The sequence below is a fragment of the Mustela erminea genome, chromosome 20, assembly GCF_009829155.1.
Source record: "Mustela erminea isolate mMusErm1 chromosome 20, mMusErm1.Pri, whole genome shotgun sequence".
NCBI lineage: Eukaryota > Metazoa > Chordata > Mammalia > Carnivora > Mustelidae > Mustela > Mustela erminea.
Window position 1 is genome coordinate 32,426,967 of NC_045633.1, and position 18,388 is coordinate 32,445,354.

The window sequence follows — 18,388 nt, forward strand, 5'->3', positions numbered from 1 at the left end:
GCCAGGGTGGCATAAGTGAGACCATGGGACGTTGAAGGATAGGTAGTAAAAGGCAGAGAAGCTTCTGCTTTGTCAACTAGGACGCTTGTCGTTTTGGATCCCTACGTCACCATGTGAGAAATCCAGCCATCCTGAAGCCGCCGTGCTGTGAGGAACCCCGACTGCACGGGGAGGCCACACGCAGGTGCTCCCGTGCCGGGCGCAGCCGAGTCCGGCCTTCACACCAGCCCAGCCCAGGCTTCCTTCGTGGGAGTGAAGACGCCTCCAGATGGTTCTGGCCACCAGGCGTCAAATCACCCTCAGCCGTTTGAGGCTTCCTGGTCATGTGCTCAACATCACAGAGCAGACACAGACGTCTCTGCAACGGCCCAGACGCCTCGCCTGCGGAATCCGTGTGTATGACCCAGTGGGCTGTGCCGCTGAGGCTCGGGGGCGGGGGGGGGGGGGGGGGGGGTTGTTCCGTGGCAGTGGTAACCGGGACACCAGGAGTCGTTTGCTGGCTTCTGACTTCCGGCCTGAGTTTACTGTCTGTCCCATGCAGGGAAACTTCCCTAGATCCTAACCTTTCAGTCTTCCTCTCCATCAGGGAAGAAAATGGAGGGAAAAAAAGAGGAAAGAAGGGAGAAAGGGGAGGGGGGAATGAAAGACTCTGTCTTGGCTGAGAAACGCCTCGTCATCACCTCGGTGTGATCACCTGCATCGGACTTGCTTTCAGAACGCGGTCTCCTCGGCTTAGTTCCTCAATTCACTGGCATTGTTCCATATTTCGCTATTACGAAAAGAATCACATAGATTCTGCCTGGTGTAAGATTTGTCTCCTCAGTGACACACTTAGCCTTCCCGGGGGACTGATAGGACAGAGCCAGACCCAAGGGCTCTGCATGGCTCTGATGCCAGGGGGCCCCAGGAGGACGTTCTGTATCTAGGAAGGGTCTCTGGACCCCCACTTAAACCCACTCTCCCCCAAGGAAAGGCCTGGAACAATTCTCGCCAGCTTCCTACATGCTGGGGAGATCAGTCTCTACTTTGGGAGACACCCCGGTCTCCGGGAAATCAGGGTGCCCAAAGCTTGTAGAGGGTCGTCCCCGTGTCCAGTGCCCTGTGTCCAGTGCCCCCTCCCGGGCGCACAAAGGGCGGGAGACGTTAATGCTAGAGCCCGGGGGCTCACTCCTACAGGCCTCTATGAGAGTTGAGTTCAGTTGACATGAATTGGTTAGGAAAGGCCAAAATTCCAGGAAGCAGGCCAGCTGTGTCTTCAGTCTTGGACAAATCCTGGTCCTACTGTTTCCCAACTGTGTGGCTCAGCCAAGTCACAGGTCCCCCTCTCTTAACAGCCAAGGCCCTGGTAGTGGGAGGATTAAACAGGACGGCCTGCCCAGCCCAGAGCCTGGCATCTGGAGAGTTCTGTCAGTGATAGACGTGGACGTGATTACCAAGACCTCCAGCAGTTTGTTGTCCAGCCCGTTCCACAGACCGGCCATTCCTCGCCGTGGCCCTCACACCTTGCCCACCACGCGGCAACCAGCCGTCTACACTTCGCTCCGCTCCTAGCTGGGAGCTCTTCGAGGGCGGGAAGCCATGTCTTGGCACCACACTACTTGTAGCAAAAAAGGGAAGAAGTATTGTTTAAAAGGGTCAGTCTGTCGGTAGCTCCTAATAGCCACGTGACTATGCAGGAGGGACAGACGATACCAAAACTTCAACCAGTGCCCGTGTTCAGGGCACGTACTTAGATGCGCAAGTGCGGAAGCTGGCTCACGTGAGCCTTCCTGAGAGTGGGAAGCGCTGAGAAGAGGCAGGCTGGGCTCTGGAAAGGAGGTAGAAGCTGTGGGGCGGGGGACGGGGTGGAAGATTGGGTTGGAAATGTCCCCGGGGATGTCAGGAGATGCACTTAGCTTTTGTCCTTTGGGGGTGGGGAGCACGCAGGATACCGGCCTCCCCGAGGCCTCTCAGAGTTGTAAGAACCTTCGTGAGGTGTAGGTTCTCATTTTTGAGAGAAACCCACTCCGGGTTTGCTAATAAAGCCAACCCTGTGGGCCCGTCCTTGGCACGGCAGACGGGTACATCATGACGCCGGCACCCACGCGCTCGTGCAGTCCCTTACACACGGACTCTCGACTTGGCCATGTAACTGGCTCCACCAGCGGGACATCCACAAATTTTCTGGAAGCAGAGAATTGGGAGGCAATAGGGTATACAGACTTCCGCAAACTTCTTGACCAGGAACCCCCTTAACAGCTGAAAAGGCACCTGTGCTTCTGGGTAGACCCGTAGGAAACCGCAAGGCCAGTGAGCCATCCAGTTCGCTAGGAGAGCGCCGCTGTACCGAGGAGTAGGGACCCCACACAGAAAGGTGGGCTAGGGTCCGGCAGTGTGTGGGGCCTTAATGGTCTTGGGCTTTATCCCCCCCCACCCCAGGTGCTAGGGAGCTGCTAAGGCAGCACAATGCTTGGCGCTCCACGGAGGGCGGGGAGGTGGAGAGAATTAGCCAGATGAGAAACTCCACCAGGGGATCCTGGGATGACGGTCTGACCCAGCAAAGGCAGCAAAGGGAGCCAGTAAGTGGATGTGAGAACCACTGAGGAGGGGGAATCCATGGGATCTGGGGGAGGTGGCAGAGGGCAAGTGAAGGGAGAGCCCGAGGTGACTGACAGCGTCAAGCTGTGTGTGACTCAGGGGTCGACTGTGCTGGTCACAGCAGTCCCAGGAACTGGCTGGGGGAGTGATGAAGTCGGCGAATTTGCCAGCCTGGGGAAGACGCACGGGGGTGCGCGCACTTCGGAGGCTGCGGAGAGAGGGCCCTGTTAGGATGCACATGTCGGGGCGGGGCGGGGGGGCTCTGCATCGCAGGGGACCGGCAGTGCAGGGGAATAAATAGGATGAAAGAGAAAGTTCAAGGGGCGAGATCAGAACCCAGGGCACCCCAGTGACTGGTGGTCAGGGGTCCCCGCTGCCGAGGACAGGTACCGGGCTAGGGCCCTTGACCCCCGCCTTGCATTGGATGCCAGGCTTCTCTCTTGTGGCCTTATTTTCCCGTCTCTCACCAGCCCTGGTCCAGGCCAGCCCATGACCCACTGCCGTGTCTGAGTTGGACACCATCAAGTCACACACACACACCACCGAGGTGCAAGCCTCTGGGAAGAGCCCTTGAGAGCCTTTTCTGGAAATCGTTGAAACTTTCCCCCAGAAAAATCTAGGCCCCAGGCCTGCAGGAGACCTGGTTGATTTGACAACTTCAAAGGGCCGTTGATCTGCGAGGTCCACCCAGGCACAGCTAAAGGAACTCTGCTCAGGTCAGCTGTCTCCTTGAGAAAGGTCGAGAGTCAAGAGCGGCTTAGCTCTGGCTGGCCAGGGGGATCCCTGCGCCCCTTTCAGTTTCCTAGAGGTGGGTCTTCCCCTATCCACGCCTTGAGGACTCTTGTAATTATGCGTGCCACACTCGTGAAATTATTTGCAACCCCTCCTCTCCTTTTCGGATGAGACAGTCCAAAGGTGATAAAGAGGGACAAGTGTCCCTTGGGTCCGAGAACTGAGACGGCTCTGGGGGCCACCCCAGCCACCCGTCGCTTGGACAGCCACTTCATCCCTGAACAGTTCACAGTACAAATTTATTCATTCATGTATTTATACACAATACAAACGGTAGGGGACGCCTCCACCCCCTTAGCCAACCAGCGCCCAGACCCAGGTCCTGCCCCAGGAGTCCGCGCTGAGTTCTAAGGAGGCAGGTTCCCGGCCGGATGGAGGAGGCGTGGCCGGGGTGGGAGGCGGGGCCAGAGGAGCGGTCAGAGCTGGGCGTGGCTTCTGGCCATGGGGTGGAGTTGGAGCACGGCCTACCGCCCGAGGTTCAGGAGGCCTTTCTCCGCTGGGGCATTGGGAGGGCAATGGGGTCCATTGGCGTCCTACACGTAGGCGTTCTTCCCGTATTTGCCAAAGGTGCTGTCCCCTTCGTCCGAGGCCGCGGGGCGCAGGCCGCCAGTGAGGACAGGGGACCGCATTACGGAGGCCTTGTAGGGGAGCCTGGTTCAGAGGGGCCTAGGTCAGTGGAGGAGCACCCCCCCCATCCCTCCTGCCCCGCCGACGCACGCAACCGCCCTTACCTGGGGGCCTGGTCTGCGTCGGGAGCGCGGCAGCAGCCAGAGCCAAGGCAGAAGCCCCCCAGGATGGCGAGCATGGAGGCGCTCCAGCCCAGGTAGAGGGCGGGGCCCAGCTCGTACCTGGGGAGAGGAGAGGTGCGGGGCAGCGCTAGCTCTGGCCGGCTGAGGCCCACCCACAGCCCCCCAGCGTGGGGCTCCCACACTCACTTGGTCCCAGGATACAAGGGGTCAAAGAATTCCTGGGTGATGTTGAAGGCGTACCAGGAGATGGCCACCATCCCACAGAGACCTGCGGAGGGAGAAGACGGCCACGCTCGAGCCCGAGGCCTGGCGGAGGCGGAGGGGGTGGCAAGTTTCACTCCCTCCCTAGCTCCTGACCTTTCTGTCTCCTAGGGTCCCCAAGCACAGCCCCGCTTTCATGTCTAGTCTCCCACACTCTGCCCTTGGCCCCTTCTTTACCCGGCCCTGCCCCACATCTTGATCACCTAGTCACCTCACTGGGAATCTGCCGTCCAAATCCGACCCATCCTGGGAAATCCAGCAGCCCCAGCAGTGGTCCTGCACAGCTGCCCCGAAGCCCCTTCCTCCTGCCTTCCGAAGCCCCCAGAGCCCGTGACACGCCTTTACCACTAGTGCAGTGAAGGCCCGAGGCCAGTGAGACCCAGGACTACAGGACCAGCCTCACCCCTCTCTGGGGGCTCCTCCAGTTGGTCACCAGAGTTTTCTGAGCCTGTTTCCGCAGCTGGAGAAGAGGGCGAGACCCAGCCTACTCCACAGGTGCGGTGAGTCTGCCCTGGCTGGTCTTCCCGGCCGGCTGTAAGGTCACTCACCTTGGGGTCTCTCTCACCCCTCACTCATGCCTCTTGAGGCTCCTAGTCGGGCCTCAAGAAACACTGCTGATGGGCGGATTTGTAACTGAGGGACGGGGACAGGAGGAGTGAGGCTGGGTGGGCAGGGGGAGAGGGCAGAGCTGAGCAGGGAGGGCAGGAGTCAGTGTGATGGGAAAGGGGAGACCCCCACAGGGAGTGGTGAGCCGGAGAAGACAGGGAACCCCGGGTGCACTGCCACTACAACCCCCCTCCACGACGCAGGGCACACCCGTCCCCTTCCCCCAATTACCAGCCAGTATGTGTAGGGCCCCTGCAGTGGCCGCCAGCTTGGCCTTCCTGGAGAGCTCCATACTCCCAATGTTTACGCAGCGCAGCCCCACTATGCCTAGGAAGAGGCCCAGGAAGCCCAGGAAGATGGCGGTGATCATGAGCGCCCGGCAGGCCTGGATGTACCCTGGGGAGGTGGGGCGCAGCCATGGGTCCCTCAGCTGGCCCCTTGCCCCTCCACGACCGAGCCAGCCCCTGCTCGGGTCTCAGCCCATAAGGGCCCTCAAGTCCTCTCCTTCCCCATCAGGCCCTATTCAGCCGAAGGGGTCCCACGGGCTCCTTCCCAGGAGCTTACCTCGGCCCCCAGGAGTCCCAGCCTCTGCTCCCCACCCCCTGACAGGCTTGCTCCTTGACACTACTGACACTTTGGCCCTCTGTTCTGGGGGTGGGGGGCGTTCTGTGCCCTTGGGATGTCCAGCAGCATCCCTCGCCTTTAGTCATTAGATGTCACTACCAGTCCGTCCCAAGAGGGATGGTCAACAGGTCTAGACGCTATCGAATGATCCCTGAGGGACAAAATAACCCCAGTTGAGAACCTCTGGTCTGTCAGGTCCCCACCATGCCCTGTTGTGAGTTACAGAAATTGCACTGACTATTCCCTCTTCGCTGCGGTGGCTTCTCTCTAAGTCCCACCGGGTGCCTGGCACAGCCCGAGTCAGCCCGAACGGAGCGTTCTCCTGAAGCGACCGGTAGGGGGCAGCAGTGGCCCACGGTCACTGGACAAGGGCAGTTTCTCACCCGGAAAGTGGGATTCCCCGGGCGCAGGACCCAGCCCAGCCCATCTAGCTCAGGGATGTTGGGTGCCTCGGTTTCCCCTTCTTCAAAGCTGAAGGAAATGGCCACTTTCCTTCCGGGTCCCCATCCCCCTACTCTGTCTTTGATAGTTGCCAAGCACTCCAAGGACCTTGCTCCCCTTTCCCGGGTGGGGCAGTGCCATTGGTGCTGAAGGAAAAGCTGGGCCTCTGCCAGGAGCATGCGGAGTGGCCCGGGGTTGGCGGGCAGGGAGGAGGACCAAAGTTCTCACTCGCAGCTACTCCCTCGGGAGTTCCCACCCTCTCCCCTACCCCGAATCCTCTACGGACCCATATTCATCCACACGCCTCCACCTGGGACTGAACCGGCCCAGGCTTCCCAGGTGGCCCTGGGGGTCAAGGGGGAGATTACTGATGGGTCCTGAGGCAGTGCGGGCTGGACGTGATTAAATGATAGTCAGGAACCCCCTGGGGACCAGAATGGCCTCAGAGGGACTCACCGGCCTGGGTTCCAGCCCCCTTACCACCTGTGGGACTCTGGGCAGGTTCACACTTGTCCTTGGGGCTTCCCAGCTTTGGTACAGTGAGGCCACTAAGAGGCTGCAGAGCCAGGCGACCCGCGATGCCAGGCAGAGCTCCCCTGCCCTTCCCCGCCGGCATGCTCGTGCCCCTCCGTCAGCAGATCCATGTGGGGCCCTTCTTGGGTGGACGAGCTCACAGCCAAGGCCCCTGCCCAAGCCACAGGTGTGGTTGGGGTGGGTGCGGGGGCAGTGGCCGTGGCTGATGAGCAGGCTGCCTCCAGCATCCCTTCAGGCCCCCCAAGCACTCTGAGCTTCTGGCCCAGAGAACACTCAGCTTTTATAGGGAGCTTGGGGCGGGGCGGGTGGGGGGCACTTGCTTGCACACAGAAAGCCCTGGAGAGAGTGAAGGCATGAGGCCCCCGCTGCTGTCTCAGAAGATTCTGGAAATAGTGGGGACACAGAGACCCACCCAGATACCCTAACTCCTCAGAGCATCTCTGGCATTCCTGGGGGATTTTGAGGAGCCACGTTCCACACCCAGCGCTGGCTTTGGTTCCATCCACTACCCCGCACCCGCAGCAGGGGACCCAAAAGAGCGAGATGGCTCCAAGGAAGGCGTGGGAGCGACACCGAATAGGGTACGTGGTCCCCTACTCTTGGTCTCTGGCTTGGGGCCGACTGACGGGAGACTCCCTGGGGGGGCTCTGGGGAGCTACTCATAGGGTGAACAGGAAGCAAGAAGGAGCGACAGCCACCAGGGAGAACCTTCTGGGCCAAAAGAGCGGTAGACTCTAAGCCACCAAGAACTTCAAGAAACACACTGCCCGGGACCGCGGAGCACACACATGCATGCACAGCCCCCGACCTGCTTCCAGCGGACGCTTGGGAGGGGCAGGAGGCTCCCTTTCAAAGGGCCCTTTAGAACTCGCCAAGGCAGTGGGACTAGTGGCCCAGTGGGACCCTGAAGGTCTTACGTGTCTCAACCCCAAGAACCCAAGATGGGGCACCCTCTTCACCCCGCAGATCCCAGCGCTCCCACACCAGAGCTAAGAGGCAGAAACTGGCTGCGTGCGTACACACGCTGACGTCTCCCGCTAATGCTCGGTGTGCTTGATCCTGACCCGGGAGCATCCGTAAGCCCGTGCTGTGAGGACGGGGGTCCTACAGACGGGACCGACGAAGCTCCCGTTCTGACCTGCCTGGGGCGCGGAGGCGGTAAACCGAGCCCGGCAGGCAGATCCTGCTGCGCCTGTAACCACTAGGAGTGTCCCGTCTGGGCAGGGGGACACGTGGGACGAAGTCTCTCCCGCACTTCCAGACGCTGCCCCCCCACAACCCGCTGAGCCCGATCCAGACCCCCTTTCCGGTCTGGTGCCGGAGGCCCGACCACGGGCAGCGCCCACCGTCCCCGGGGGCCTCTCCCTCCTCCCGCCTCCCGCCAGCGTCTGCCCCCTGGAGCTGTCCCCAGCGCGTACCGGAGAGGGCCAGCAAGGACGGAAACTCGCGGCAGTTGTAGACGCCCATGGAGTCCGTGGCACAGCTGAACCAGAGGTTCTCGAAGATGGTGTTGGTGGTGATGACGCTCCCGTGCACGGTGGACACGCGCCAGGAGCTGTGGGACAGGGTCACCCCCAGCATCAGCAGCCCCAGGGCTCCCATGAAGAAGCCGAAGGTCTCCACGGCCAGCGACATGGTGGGACGCAGGGCCCCGAGGGGCGCCGGGGGCCCCAGAGAAGGGGAGGGGCTGAGCCCCGCGAGACCTTGAGGGGCTTCGGCTAAGGTGGGGTGCTAAGGCAGGCTGCGGCGCGAGAAAGGGAGGTCAGCTGCGGTCTGGGCCTCGGCTCTGTCTCCCGGTTTCCGCCCCGGCCCTCTCTCCGGGTTCTCTGCTTCCTGGAAGGTCTGGGCAGAGGAATGAGCCTCCAGCACCAGGCAGCTGTTGACGAAGAGATGGAGGGAATAAAAGAAACAGGCCAAAAGTCCACCCCCTCCCCCAGCCTCCGGGCTCCCCGCCCCAGGAGGGGGGCGGAGAGGACTTATGGGAGTGACGGCACAAACGGATACGGTCAAGGAGGGGCCCCCCCGGGAGGCAGTGGGAGCCAAGGGGAAGCGTCTCTGACTCAGCCTTCATGGGGGGCCAGAGAATGGACAGAGAGGGACATGACAGAGAAGGTGACCGAGAGACCGTGTGTGCTCCCAGACGTACCTTCGGTGTGGCAGAATCCGCGGCACAGAACCACGCTCCTGGATGTTGGTGAGAACAATTTAGGAGACGCAAAAGACCTAGTGTTTGGGCCCCATCTTTCCAAGGTAGGTTAAGGCTGCATAAGGGAACAGGGCATAGGCACCGTACCCAGCGCTCTGGAGTCCAGCCAACCCAGACTCAAACCAGACCCAGCGTCTCCCAGAGCCCCGTGAGCTTGCTTCTGCTTCTGTGAACCAGAACTAGCTTCCTCACCTGTGACCCCAGATCAGAAGCTCCCCGAAAGTGTGAACTGCTCCCTCCTTGGTACCCCCCGCAGGCTGGGGTGAGGCCACCAGGGGGCTGCTTTCCTCCAAACTTCAACTTCCTGAACTTAAACCTCCCCCCTTGTTGGGCTGATCTTCTGCCTCTCGGCACCAAGCTTGATCTTACTGCCAAGGGCCGTCGAGGGGGATAAATCGCAGGCCCAGAAAGTGATCCCGTCGCTAATCTAAGCAGCTCAGTTATCAGAACTGTCACCAGCTCTATTAATTATGACGGATTAGAAACCTCCAGGTCCCCACCCCACACCAACGCTGAGCACCTGTCCTGGTGCATTTCCTGCCCCGAGGCCACGGCCAGGACATCTCGGATTCTCCTCCTGCAAACGCCACAGGGGCCCAGTCTCCGGGGGCCAGGGGCCGGATGCTACCCCCAGGCAGTCACCCAGGACATGGCTGAGCCAGAGTGGGTTCCCCTCTGCCCCCCTCACGGTATCAGGCTCCTGTGTGCTCCCCTCAGCTGCCGCCTCCCCAGTCCCCCCAACCAGGCTGGCTGGGCTGCGGAACGAGAGGTATGCAGTGAAGCAAGACAGGCCCGGGCTGAGCCTGGCACCGGGCGGGTGTGGGGCAAAGCAGGCTGGGTGGGGACTGGGCTCCGACCTTCCGTCTCGGAGCCGACAGTCGGGATGTCCTGAGTTTGTACCTTCTCTCAGGAACTCTGACAGACTCCGTGCCAAACCCCCAGGCCTGCCCCTGGGCAGCGGCCCATCCCCTGAGGAGGATGGGGAGGGGGAAGGCAGGAGGACAAAGAGAGGGAAGGGCGGAGGTTTCGGAGGAAACTGAATGGGGGGGCCCCCTGGTGTGGAAAACTCCACGTGCTGCGACGCAGCTGTGCGGGTCAGAGGAGACCGGAGACATAAATCCTGGCCTGTCCCCGCCAGCTCTGCCCTTCCCATCTCTAGTCCGTTTTCTCCCAGGACTCTTACGCCACGCAAAGGCCGCGTCCCCGTCCCCTGTGCCCGATCTGCTTTGGGGGTGGGGGAGGAAGGAAGGGCGTGGGGTCGGGGCAGCTCGGCGGACAAAGGCGCACCCCACGCCAGCCGTGGGGACAGGAGTAGGAAAGTGAGCAGGAAAGGACCGCGCACGACCACCACCTTTGGGCCCCAAAGAGCCCACCCCTTCCTCACCACGGACACAGCAGATCCCAAGCCAAGGCTGTTTTATTTACACTCCTCCTGGAGCACATGGTTTGGGGCTGCCGGACACATCTCTGGGGAAAGGAGGCTGAACGCCAGAGGGCAGTGATGGGGCGCAGAAGACAGGGACAGCAAGGACGGACGGGTCCCCCCTCTCCGAGTGTCCTCCACAGGCTCCCACTGTCCTCGGGCAGAGGCGCGGTTTCATTCAGGATTTGGACTTGGACACAGCAAGTCCGATGAGTCCAGCCAGGCCTGCCACGCCCAGAGCCATGCCTCCAACAATGGCCATGCCCACTAGGCCATCTGGGGAAGGGAAAAGGGAGACTGTCAGGAGCCCGGGCCCCCCAGGGATGCGGCCCAGCACCTTCTTTCTCCCCGCCCGATGCGCCTCAACAGACGTGCCTCCTCCCCCGGAGTCATGAGGTGAGGGCCTCGGGCTTGGAGAAGGGCCTCTGAGGCACTGAGCAGCTGCCTGGAGAGGAGGGCGTCCTTCAGGGGAGACCAGAGAGCCCAGGCCTGGGGGAAGGAAGAGGACCTACCCAAGAGCCGAGAGGCACGAGGGGGCCCGCGAGCAAGGGGAGTGGGCAGTGCAGGGCAGAGGGGAAGGGTGCACCTTTCTTCATGGCCTTGTCAATGAGCCGTTCCAGTTCCTTGGCCTGGTTGTTCTGGGGCTCCGTCTGCAGCAGCCCCCGCACGTACTTCAACGCCTTCTCGTACTCCTGCTCTCGGGGAAACACACCACGCACGCCCCCCCTCAGTATCTATGGCTTCTCCTGCTCATCGGACGGGCCTTCCCTTCACCGGCCCCGGGGGCTCCTCCCTCCCCCTCCTCCCGGACTCCAGCCCCACCCAGCGGAGTAGAGTCCACAAACAACCCCAACTGTGTGGGGGTGATAAGCTGGGGGAGATAACAACCCGAGGCTTGGGGCTGCACCCCAACCTGAGGTCACCTTGCTCCCCACGACCTCAGCAGCTGGAATCTGTCTCTTGCCTTCCGTCAGCCGACTTTCACCCTGCACCTCTGTACCCCCCACCCCCCACAGCCCTCCTCAGCCTTCCTGCGGCCAGGGCTCTGGAGGGCCCCGGAGGAGCAGCGAGCTGGCGCTGCAGCCCACCCCGGCAGGGTGCAGTGCGAGAAGGGACGCTCCGCCTTACCTTGAGCCGGTAGTTGCCCACGGCCAGGTAGAAGACATAATCCCGCTGTTCCTCTTTACTCCCTTTGGGCAGCAGCTCTGCAGAGGGCGGAGGCAGAAGGGTGAACACCGCGTCTCTCCTTCTCTAGCGCTGGTGTCCCAGACACCCCTTCCACTCTCCGAATCCCTGTCTGGTCCTGGCTGAAAGGCACTGTCCTGCGCTTCCGTTTCAGCTCCGGCTCCTCCCGGCTTCCCAGTCGGACCTCGGGGGCGGCATGGGCGCAGGCTGCCAGACACCCGGCCGCTGCTGTGCACCCTGGTCTCAATGCTGCCGTCTGCTCGGGCTCATCCAAGGGAACCGAGAGGAAACTGAGGCGCCGGAGAAGCCAAAGACCGCTCTCCTCACCGCTGGTCCCTGCTGTGCGTTCTCACTGCAGCCGTCCGCTGCCCAGACTAGTGTTCGAGTAAGTCTGCCCTCCCTCCCCCTTTAAATAAAAGATCAGCTCGAAACCCATCTTCTTAAATGACTTGACCTGATTCTTTTTTTTTTTTTAGATTTATTTATTCATTTGACAGAGAGAGATCACAAGTACGCAGAGAGGCAGGCAGAGAGGGGGAAGCAGGCTCCCTGCTGAGCAGAGAGCCCGATGAAGGGCTTGATCCCAGGACCCTGAGATCATGACCTGAGCCAAAGGCAGAGGCTTTAACCCACTGAGCCACCCAGGCGCCCCCACCTGATTCTTTCTCAATTCAGTGACTTCCCAGGGGCCTATGTGCTCAGCTGTACACTATGCAGTAGAATTTGTGGCTAAATAGTTTCACAGGTGTTTATAAATCTCCCCACGTGTCTGTTCGGTCTCCTCCACTGGAACTGGCAACGCTTAGAGACCCCATCTACAGCTGCGCCGAGCTGCAGAGGGAAGCTGAAAAATCTGAAAGAGCCAAACGGGCAAATGCAGGGTGAGGTTATTTGCATTAGAAAAGATTCTTATTTTTATCGACTGACAATGGCCATCCTTTGCTAGGACGCTGTTTGCCTGCACATGATTACCTGGCCAAGAAAAGGGGGTAGAGGGAACAGAGGAATTTAAAAGTCAGGTATTGTGGCCTCTGACAAACGGTGACCCATCCAAAACCAACAGGAAATAGGATTACAGTCAAAACAGTGCCATCTGCCCCCAGGATCCGGGCCCGTCTTCAGCACTTCTTCCACACCGCCCTCACGGAAGGTTTTCAAGAGCTGCTGAATAAGCAACATGGTGAGGCCAAAGAGCAAGACAGGAGCTTCCAGTCCTCACTCAGCCGCTAATTCACGAGCTGTGTGACCTCAGACTAAGTCACTCTCCCGGTCAGGCTACCAGATCGCCAGAGGCCTGCGGGGACTGACATACGCTGGCAAAACAAGGATGAAGTGGTAATTAGCCAAAAGCACACTGGGAGAAGCCAGGTGAAGGGGCAGCCCTTTGTTGCAGGTGTTTACAGGAAAATAACTGCCACGTCGAGAAAGAATCCTGGGGGCACCTGGGTGGCTCAGCGGGTTAAGCCTCTGCTTTCGGCTTGGGTCATGATCTCGGGGTCCTGGGATCGAGCCCCACATCGGGCTCTCTGCTCCGTGGGGAGCCTGCTTCTCCCTCTCTCTCTGCCTGCCTCTCTGCCTGCTTGTGATCTCTGTCTGTCTCTCTGTCAAATAAAAAAAAATATATATATATATATATATATATATATATATATTTTTTTTTAAAAGAAAAAGAATCCCAGCACTGGAGATGGAGGGAGTGAACAAGGCCATGGCAGCAGCTGGGAAGGGGAGGGTGGGGTAGCCTAGAAACTCACCCTCCAGCAGTGCGATGCCTTTACGGATGTCATCGTTGTACTTGCTTCGCACCAGGCACCAGGCATACTCAAACTGCGTGCTCTTGGACACAGAGCCTGCTGCCTTCTCAGACTGAAATTTCTTTTCAAACTTCTGCCAAGGAGAGGAGAGGAGTCATTTAGAAATGAAGGGGCCCACCGTTCTCTACCAGGACCTACGGGTTAATTCCCAGTTACACCCCATCTTCCCCAGTCTCTGCCTCATTTTCCTGGCGGGTCTTGGCATCTGGCATCCCAGGTTCCTCTAGCTTCATCCCTGGGACCCAGACCCAGGGATTCTGCTGCTCAGCGACGGGCTGTCTCCTTGGACAGTAACCCCGTCCGCTTCCCTCCCCCTAGTGGTGCCGAGCGGAGATGCCACCTGGTGGCGGCTCCAGGCACCGCTCCCGAAGCAGCTGACCCCAGAGGCTAAACAGTAAACACGCTGTCAGAACTTCTCAACAACCCACGCAGCTGCTTCCCCCAACCAGCCCCACCCTGTTGGGCCTGGACCTTTTCTTAACTGCAAATTGGGAGTAAAAACAGTGCCCACACTAGCCCACAGAGCTACAAAGACTGAGATATGGCCTGCAATGCAATTAGCACCGTGCTGCATTCAGTGAGTAATATAAGAAACTTCATGGTAGTTGCTATATTCCCGCCCCCGCCCCCCCACTGAAGGAACAGAAAGTGTCCGCACCCTGACCTAACTCCTCCACGCACCCAGCACCTGTCAGTCTTTCAACGCCAGACCGCAGGCCCCGAGTCTGGGGCGTGTCGGCGCAGAAAACTACAACTCCCATTAGGCTACTGGACAAAGTAGAACCTCTGGGCAGGGGCCGGACACTGCAGAGGATGCCGGGAGCCGTAGTTCGGCTTCCCTAGGCAAAACTGATGCTGGGTAGAGGGTCTGGCCCCAACCGGACGCTCCTCGGGACCCGCCCGTCGAATGTCTCCTTTCCCTCCCTCGAGGCCAGGCCTCACCAGCAAGTCATCCACAGACACCAGGTCGTTCAGTACGGCCTCCATGGCCGCCGCCCCTGCAATCTTCACACCTAGCTCGCTACAGTGCCACCGTCTCCATGGCCTACTGGCAGAGCTGGAGAGCCACTTCCGTCGTCCGGCGGAAACCGGCCCCCTCCCCGTCGCGGAGCCAATCACCTCACACAGCTGATGCCGAACCCGCCCCCCGCCGCCGGTAGCGCCCCGCCCCTTCCCCCCCGCACCGCCCGCGCGCACGTTGAGGCACTAATGCGCACGCTCCGAACGGCCCCCCTTTCAGCCCCCACCGGCGGATAGCCACAGTGCAACTTCAAGTTCCACGTTCGTCCTCGCGAGTGACCCGACCCGCGTGTGCCTTCCTCCACCGAGGCTGCCTTAATAGAGTTTGGACCTATCTTGGTGGTTAGCCCTTGGGCTGAAAAACAGCAGAAAGAGGACTGGGGGACCTATCCAAACCTACCTCCCCTCGAGCCCCACCCCGTCTATGTCTGGGAAACCGGAGGCTACGAGACCTTTCGGTGCCTGTAACAAAATCATAACTGGTACCATAACTGGTTTTGGGCCTCCGCTGATTTACAAGAGGATTGACAACAGGACCTGTTAACCATACACGCAGGGACTGGGGTACATACGAATAGGGGATACTATATAGATCTTTAAATGGGAATTTAAAGAGAAGCTGTTACCCCATTAGTTGCAGAGGGGGTCCAGTCTTTTAATACCTAGGTAAAGGCTTCCTCTGCGTGTGTCCAAGGGGGGAAGATCTGCTGTGGGTCATGGGCAGGAGTAGTCAAAAGATGGGAAAGGTAAATGTTCACTCCTCTGGCACCTGAGCTGTGCAGTGAAAGGACTGGGTAGGTAGCGACTTTCCGATTCTTTTCACCTTGACCCACAGTGCTCCAGTGCACATCACAATGTAAGTTCCATGAGGGCAGAGCCTGGGTCTTGTTTATCTTTGCATCCCCAGCTCCTGACACAAGATCAATGTCCAGTAAGTATTTGTTGAGTAGACACGAAATAAACAGCAGTAAAGCGGGCAGTGCAAATGCAAGGGATTATCATCCAAAAACCTTTCACGTTTGCAGAGTCCCTTTAATTTTTTTTTTTTTTTAATTCCCACAATAGTCTTGTGAGTTAGGGGAGAGACGTCTTTCCTACTTAGTTCGAACAGTTGAAATGACTTTGATATAGGGAGTCTGTTAAAGAATAAAGAGAAGACAGAACAAGTTCTTAAGTACACTCTAACTATTCATCTTGAAACAATTCAGGCCTAAATTTGTATTTTTTTTTTTTTTTTTTTTGCTGGTTTGGAACAGAGGCCTTACCTTAAGCAGCAGGATGAGCCAGGGAGGAACAACGCGGGTTAATTTAAAACCTAGAAGGCAAAGCAATCGCGTGAAACCATTTGTTTCAAGTACAGCAGGAAAATTTTAAATGAAGGCAGTTCGGTAGGAAAACTAAAAACGAAACCCTGCAAACTACCACCAGGGCTGAGATTGTAATACTAGTCTTCATGCTACTTGTCGGTTTGTAATTATACGCTTGTGTGATAACTTGATGAATGAGACCCTCTCGTACAAGAGTGGAGGCCGCAGGAGAACGGGGTCTGTATTAAATTGTTCATATTATGCCCCTAGAGCCCAGCTCTGAGCCTACCACCAGCAAATACTCAATTTATAAGGATTGCGTAAATAGACATTACTGTTGCCATTATTAACTTTTTGGAAAGCAGTGAGGGAATATGAGTAAGAGCAAAACGATATACCATTATCTGACTAGTAATCCGTGGAAACATTCAACAAAAGCCAAACCAAAAAAAAAAAGGAAAAGCAAGACATGAAGACATTCGTTCCTGCATTATTTGTGGCGGTAAACAAAAGCGCCAGGGAATGGTTTCATTAAATGAGGACACGGCAATATAATGAAATAACCAACAGCCTTCAAGGCACAGTCCTATGGATTCTTTGCGTGTGGATGGCAGTAGTCAAAACAAAACAAAAAAGCAGGCACTTGTCAAATTTGGTCCTGCAAGTGGGCAGAAAGGAAACTGCCATTTTTGGCTGGTGGCCCAGGAAGCCCTTCAGGGTCGCCCCTGCCTACCTTCCCAACTTCCTCTCCAGGCACCCTCCAGTCCTGCACGGCCAGACGCCTTCCGGGCAACCACCTTGCTTCCAGCCGGAACGCTCTCCACTCACGCGGCAAACACCGGAGCGCCTACAGGGCGGGCGACCGCCAGCCCCGGGCCGTTACCGCTCCGGGACAGCTTCCTTCGATCCGGTCCCCGCGGTACAGAGCTTATCCCCCCGTCCTGCCGTCCTTGATGTGGACAGGGACGGGGCCTCCTTCATCTCTCTGCCAAAGACCAGGAGTCCAGGCATCGTTTGTGGCGTGAATGGAACAGTAACGACAGGAGCCCTGAAGACGACTCTAGAAACTGCGGGGCCGTCTGCACTTCCGGGTGCCGGTTAAATTGGCACGGGAGGAAGCCAGGAGTCGGCCGGGGGTCTCCTCCCGGGCTGCTCTAGGAAGAGGGCTCGGTGGTCCGGAGGACCCTGGGAGCGGCGGGCGTGTTGCGTGGGTGGGAGCCGCACGCAGCGTGGGCGCCGCGCGCCGCGCCAGCCCCCTCCTCGGGGAGGCGGGGCCGAGCGGAATCCGGGGCGGGGCACGGGGGGGGCGGTCCGAGGACTCTGGTGGCCAATTAAAGGGCTGGGCTCGGTGAGAGAGGCGGGGCGGGGCGGGGCGCGGCGCAACTTGGAGGCGGAGCGGGCGACGCCGAGGCCTGGGAGTCTCCAACCTCCGATGGGTGTCCGAAGTGCTCCCGGCTCAGTCTTGCCCAAGAGACGCTCTCTGTAAATTCAGTTACTTGTCCACTTTAGAGTCTGTCTCGGTACAAAAGTGTGCTATGGATACACACCAACTACGGGCTCGTGAATCACTTGGAATCGTTAAAAATGCAGAGTCTGAGTAGGGCTAGGGTGAAGCCCGAGATGCTTCATTACTAAGAAACTCCCAGGAGATGCTGCTGCTGTGCATTCTCTAAGACGCTTTCAGGAGCAAAAGTGTGAAACAGTGGTTCTCCAAGTGCAGTCCCAGGACTGGCAGCAGAGGCATCCCCTGGGAATTGTTTGGAAATGAAGATTATTGGACCCCACTCCTGCACCTGCTGAATCAAAAAGTCTGGGAGTGGAGTGGGCAGGCAGTCCATGTTCCTGCAATCCCAATGGGTAATTTTGATGCGGGCTGGAATTTGGGAACCAGCGGACAGTGGAAAAGTCAAATAGCCTCGACTGTCTATAACTTGTGACCATGGTCAGTTTGCCTTAATCTGCCTTAGTCTAGCTAAACTTCAGCTGAAAAATCAGGATGAAAATGCTAATGCCTTCCTAGTGCATCTCTTATAATGAGGAAATGTGAGATGACAGTAAAGAACTTGGCACACCTAACAAGCATTCTAGAAATTTAAGCTGTCATTTCCGTTCAAATGGATTGCCAAAGGGCAATTCAAGAAGGGGTAACTCACCTGGCTGGAGGTGTTAGGAAATTCCTTGGCTAAGAAATGTGAGCTGACGTTTGAACCAGGATCTTGAAGGATAGGAACCCCCGGTGAAGGTGAGAAAAGGCATTCCGGGAGCAGGGAGCACCCTAGGCAGTCTTAAGAAAGGACCCGGGGTGGGAGGGAAAGTGTTGTGGGAGAACTGGTTGACAGGTGATTGCAGAATAAATCACAGAGACCTTGCAAGCCATCCAGTGATGCTTACACTCGTTCTTTAGGCAGAGAAAATGCCTTTACAAGAAGGGCAGGATCTGCCCTATTTCTTAGAACAGCAGATCTTGTGACTATAGTGGGGAGGCTGTTCTGAAGGGCAGAGAGATCGGTTTAATACAGATGATGACAGGTCAGGCTAGAATCAGCAAAGGTTTAATCGAAGGCGCTGGTCCTGAAAGTAACGGGAAGATACTAGGAGGAGGAAAGGCTTCTCTGATAAAATGGGCAGAACTTGGTGGCCCAAATGAATATGGAAGATGAGGGGGTGAGAGGACTCCCTGACCGTGTCTAGGTTTCTACCGGTCTCTAAACAGTAGAACATGTAAGTGGAGGTTGTACAAATAGAAGCCTCAACTCCAGGGACCAGAAAAACCTTTTAGAAATAGGCAGGAGAGAAAACAGACAAGGAGCATAAGAAGTGGACCCAAGAGCTGCCAAGAGGAAGTCCAG

At 58.1% G+C, this 18,388-nt stretch overlaps 2 protein-coding genes and 1 long non-coding RNA gene across 4 annotated transcripts; 1 reads left to right on the plus strand and 2 right to left on the minus strand.

Annotated features, from left to right (window-relative positions):
• Positions 1–3,564: 3,564 nt before the first annotated feature.
• CLDN15 (claudin 15) lies at positions 3,565–8,547 on the minus strand. Of its 2 annotated transcripts, none has more exons than XM_032327694.1 (5): positions 8,003–8,547; positions 5,217–5,312; positions 4,305–4,386; positions 4,101–4,217; positions 3,565–4,020 (listed from the first exon to the last, which is right to left on the minus strand). In XM_032327694.1, exons 1-5 carry the CDS (start codon positions 8,217–8,219, stop codon positions 3,903–3,905), a joined length of 630 nt encoding a protein of 209 aa, XP_032183585.1. In that variant the 5' UTR covers positions 8,220–8,547; the 3' UTR covers positions 3,565–3,902. The 2 variants fall into 2 exon arrangements, with proteins under 2 accessions (XP_032183585.1, XP_032183584.1); XM_032327693.1 differs by having other exon boundaries at positions 5,217–5,381; positions 8,003–8,546.
• Positions 8,548–8,744: 197 nt separating this feature from the next.
• Positions 8,745–11,833, plus strand: LOC116580889. The gene is made up of 2 exons (XR_004281824.1): positions 8,745–8,834; positions 11,469–11,833. It is a non-coding gene; the product is annotated as an uncharacterized LOC116580889 (long non-coding RNA).
• On the minus strand, positions 10,190–14,332 carry FIS1 (fission, mitochondrial 1). The gene is made up of 5 exons (XM_032327695.1): positions 14,155–14,332; positions 13,153–13,285; positions 11,342–11,418; positions 10,800–10,905; positions 10,190–10,489 (listed from the first exon to the last, which is right to left on the minus strand). The coding sequence occupies exons 1-5, from the start codon at positions 14,197–14,199 to the stop codon at positions 10,392–10,394; spliced, it is 459 nt and encodes a 152-aa protein (XP_032183586.1). The 5' UTR covers positions 14,200–14,332; the 3' UTR covers positions 10,190–10,391.
• Between the last annotated feature and the right edge of the window lie 4,056 nt (positions 14,333–18,388).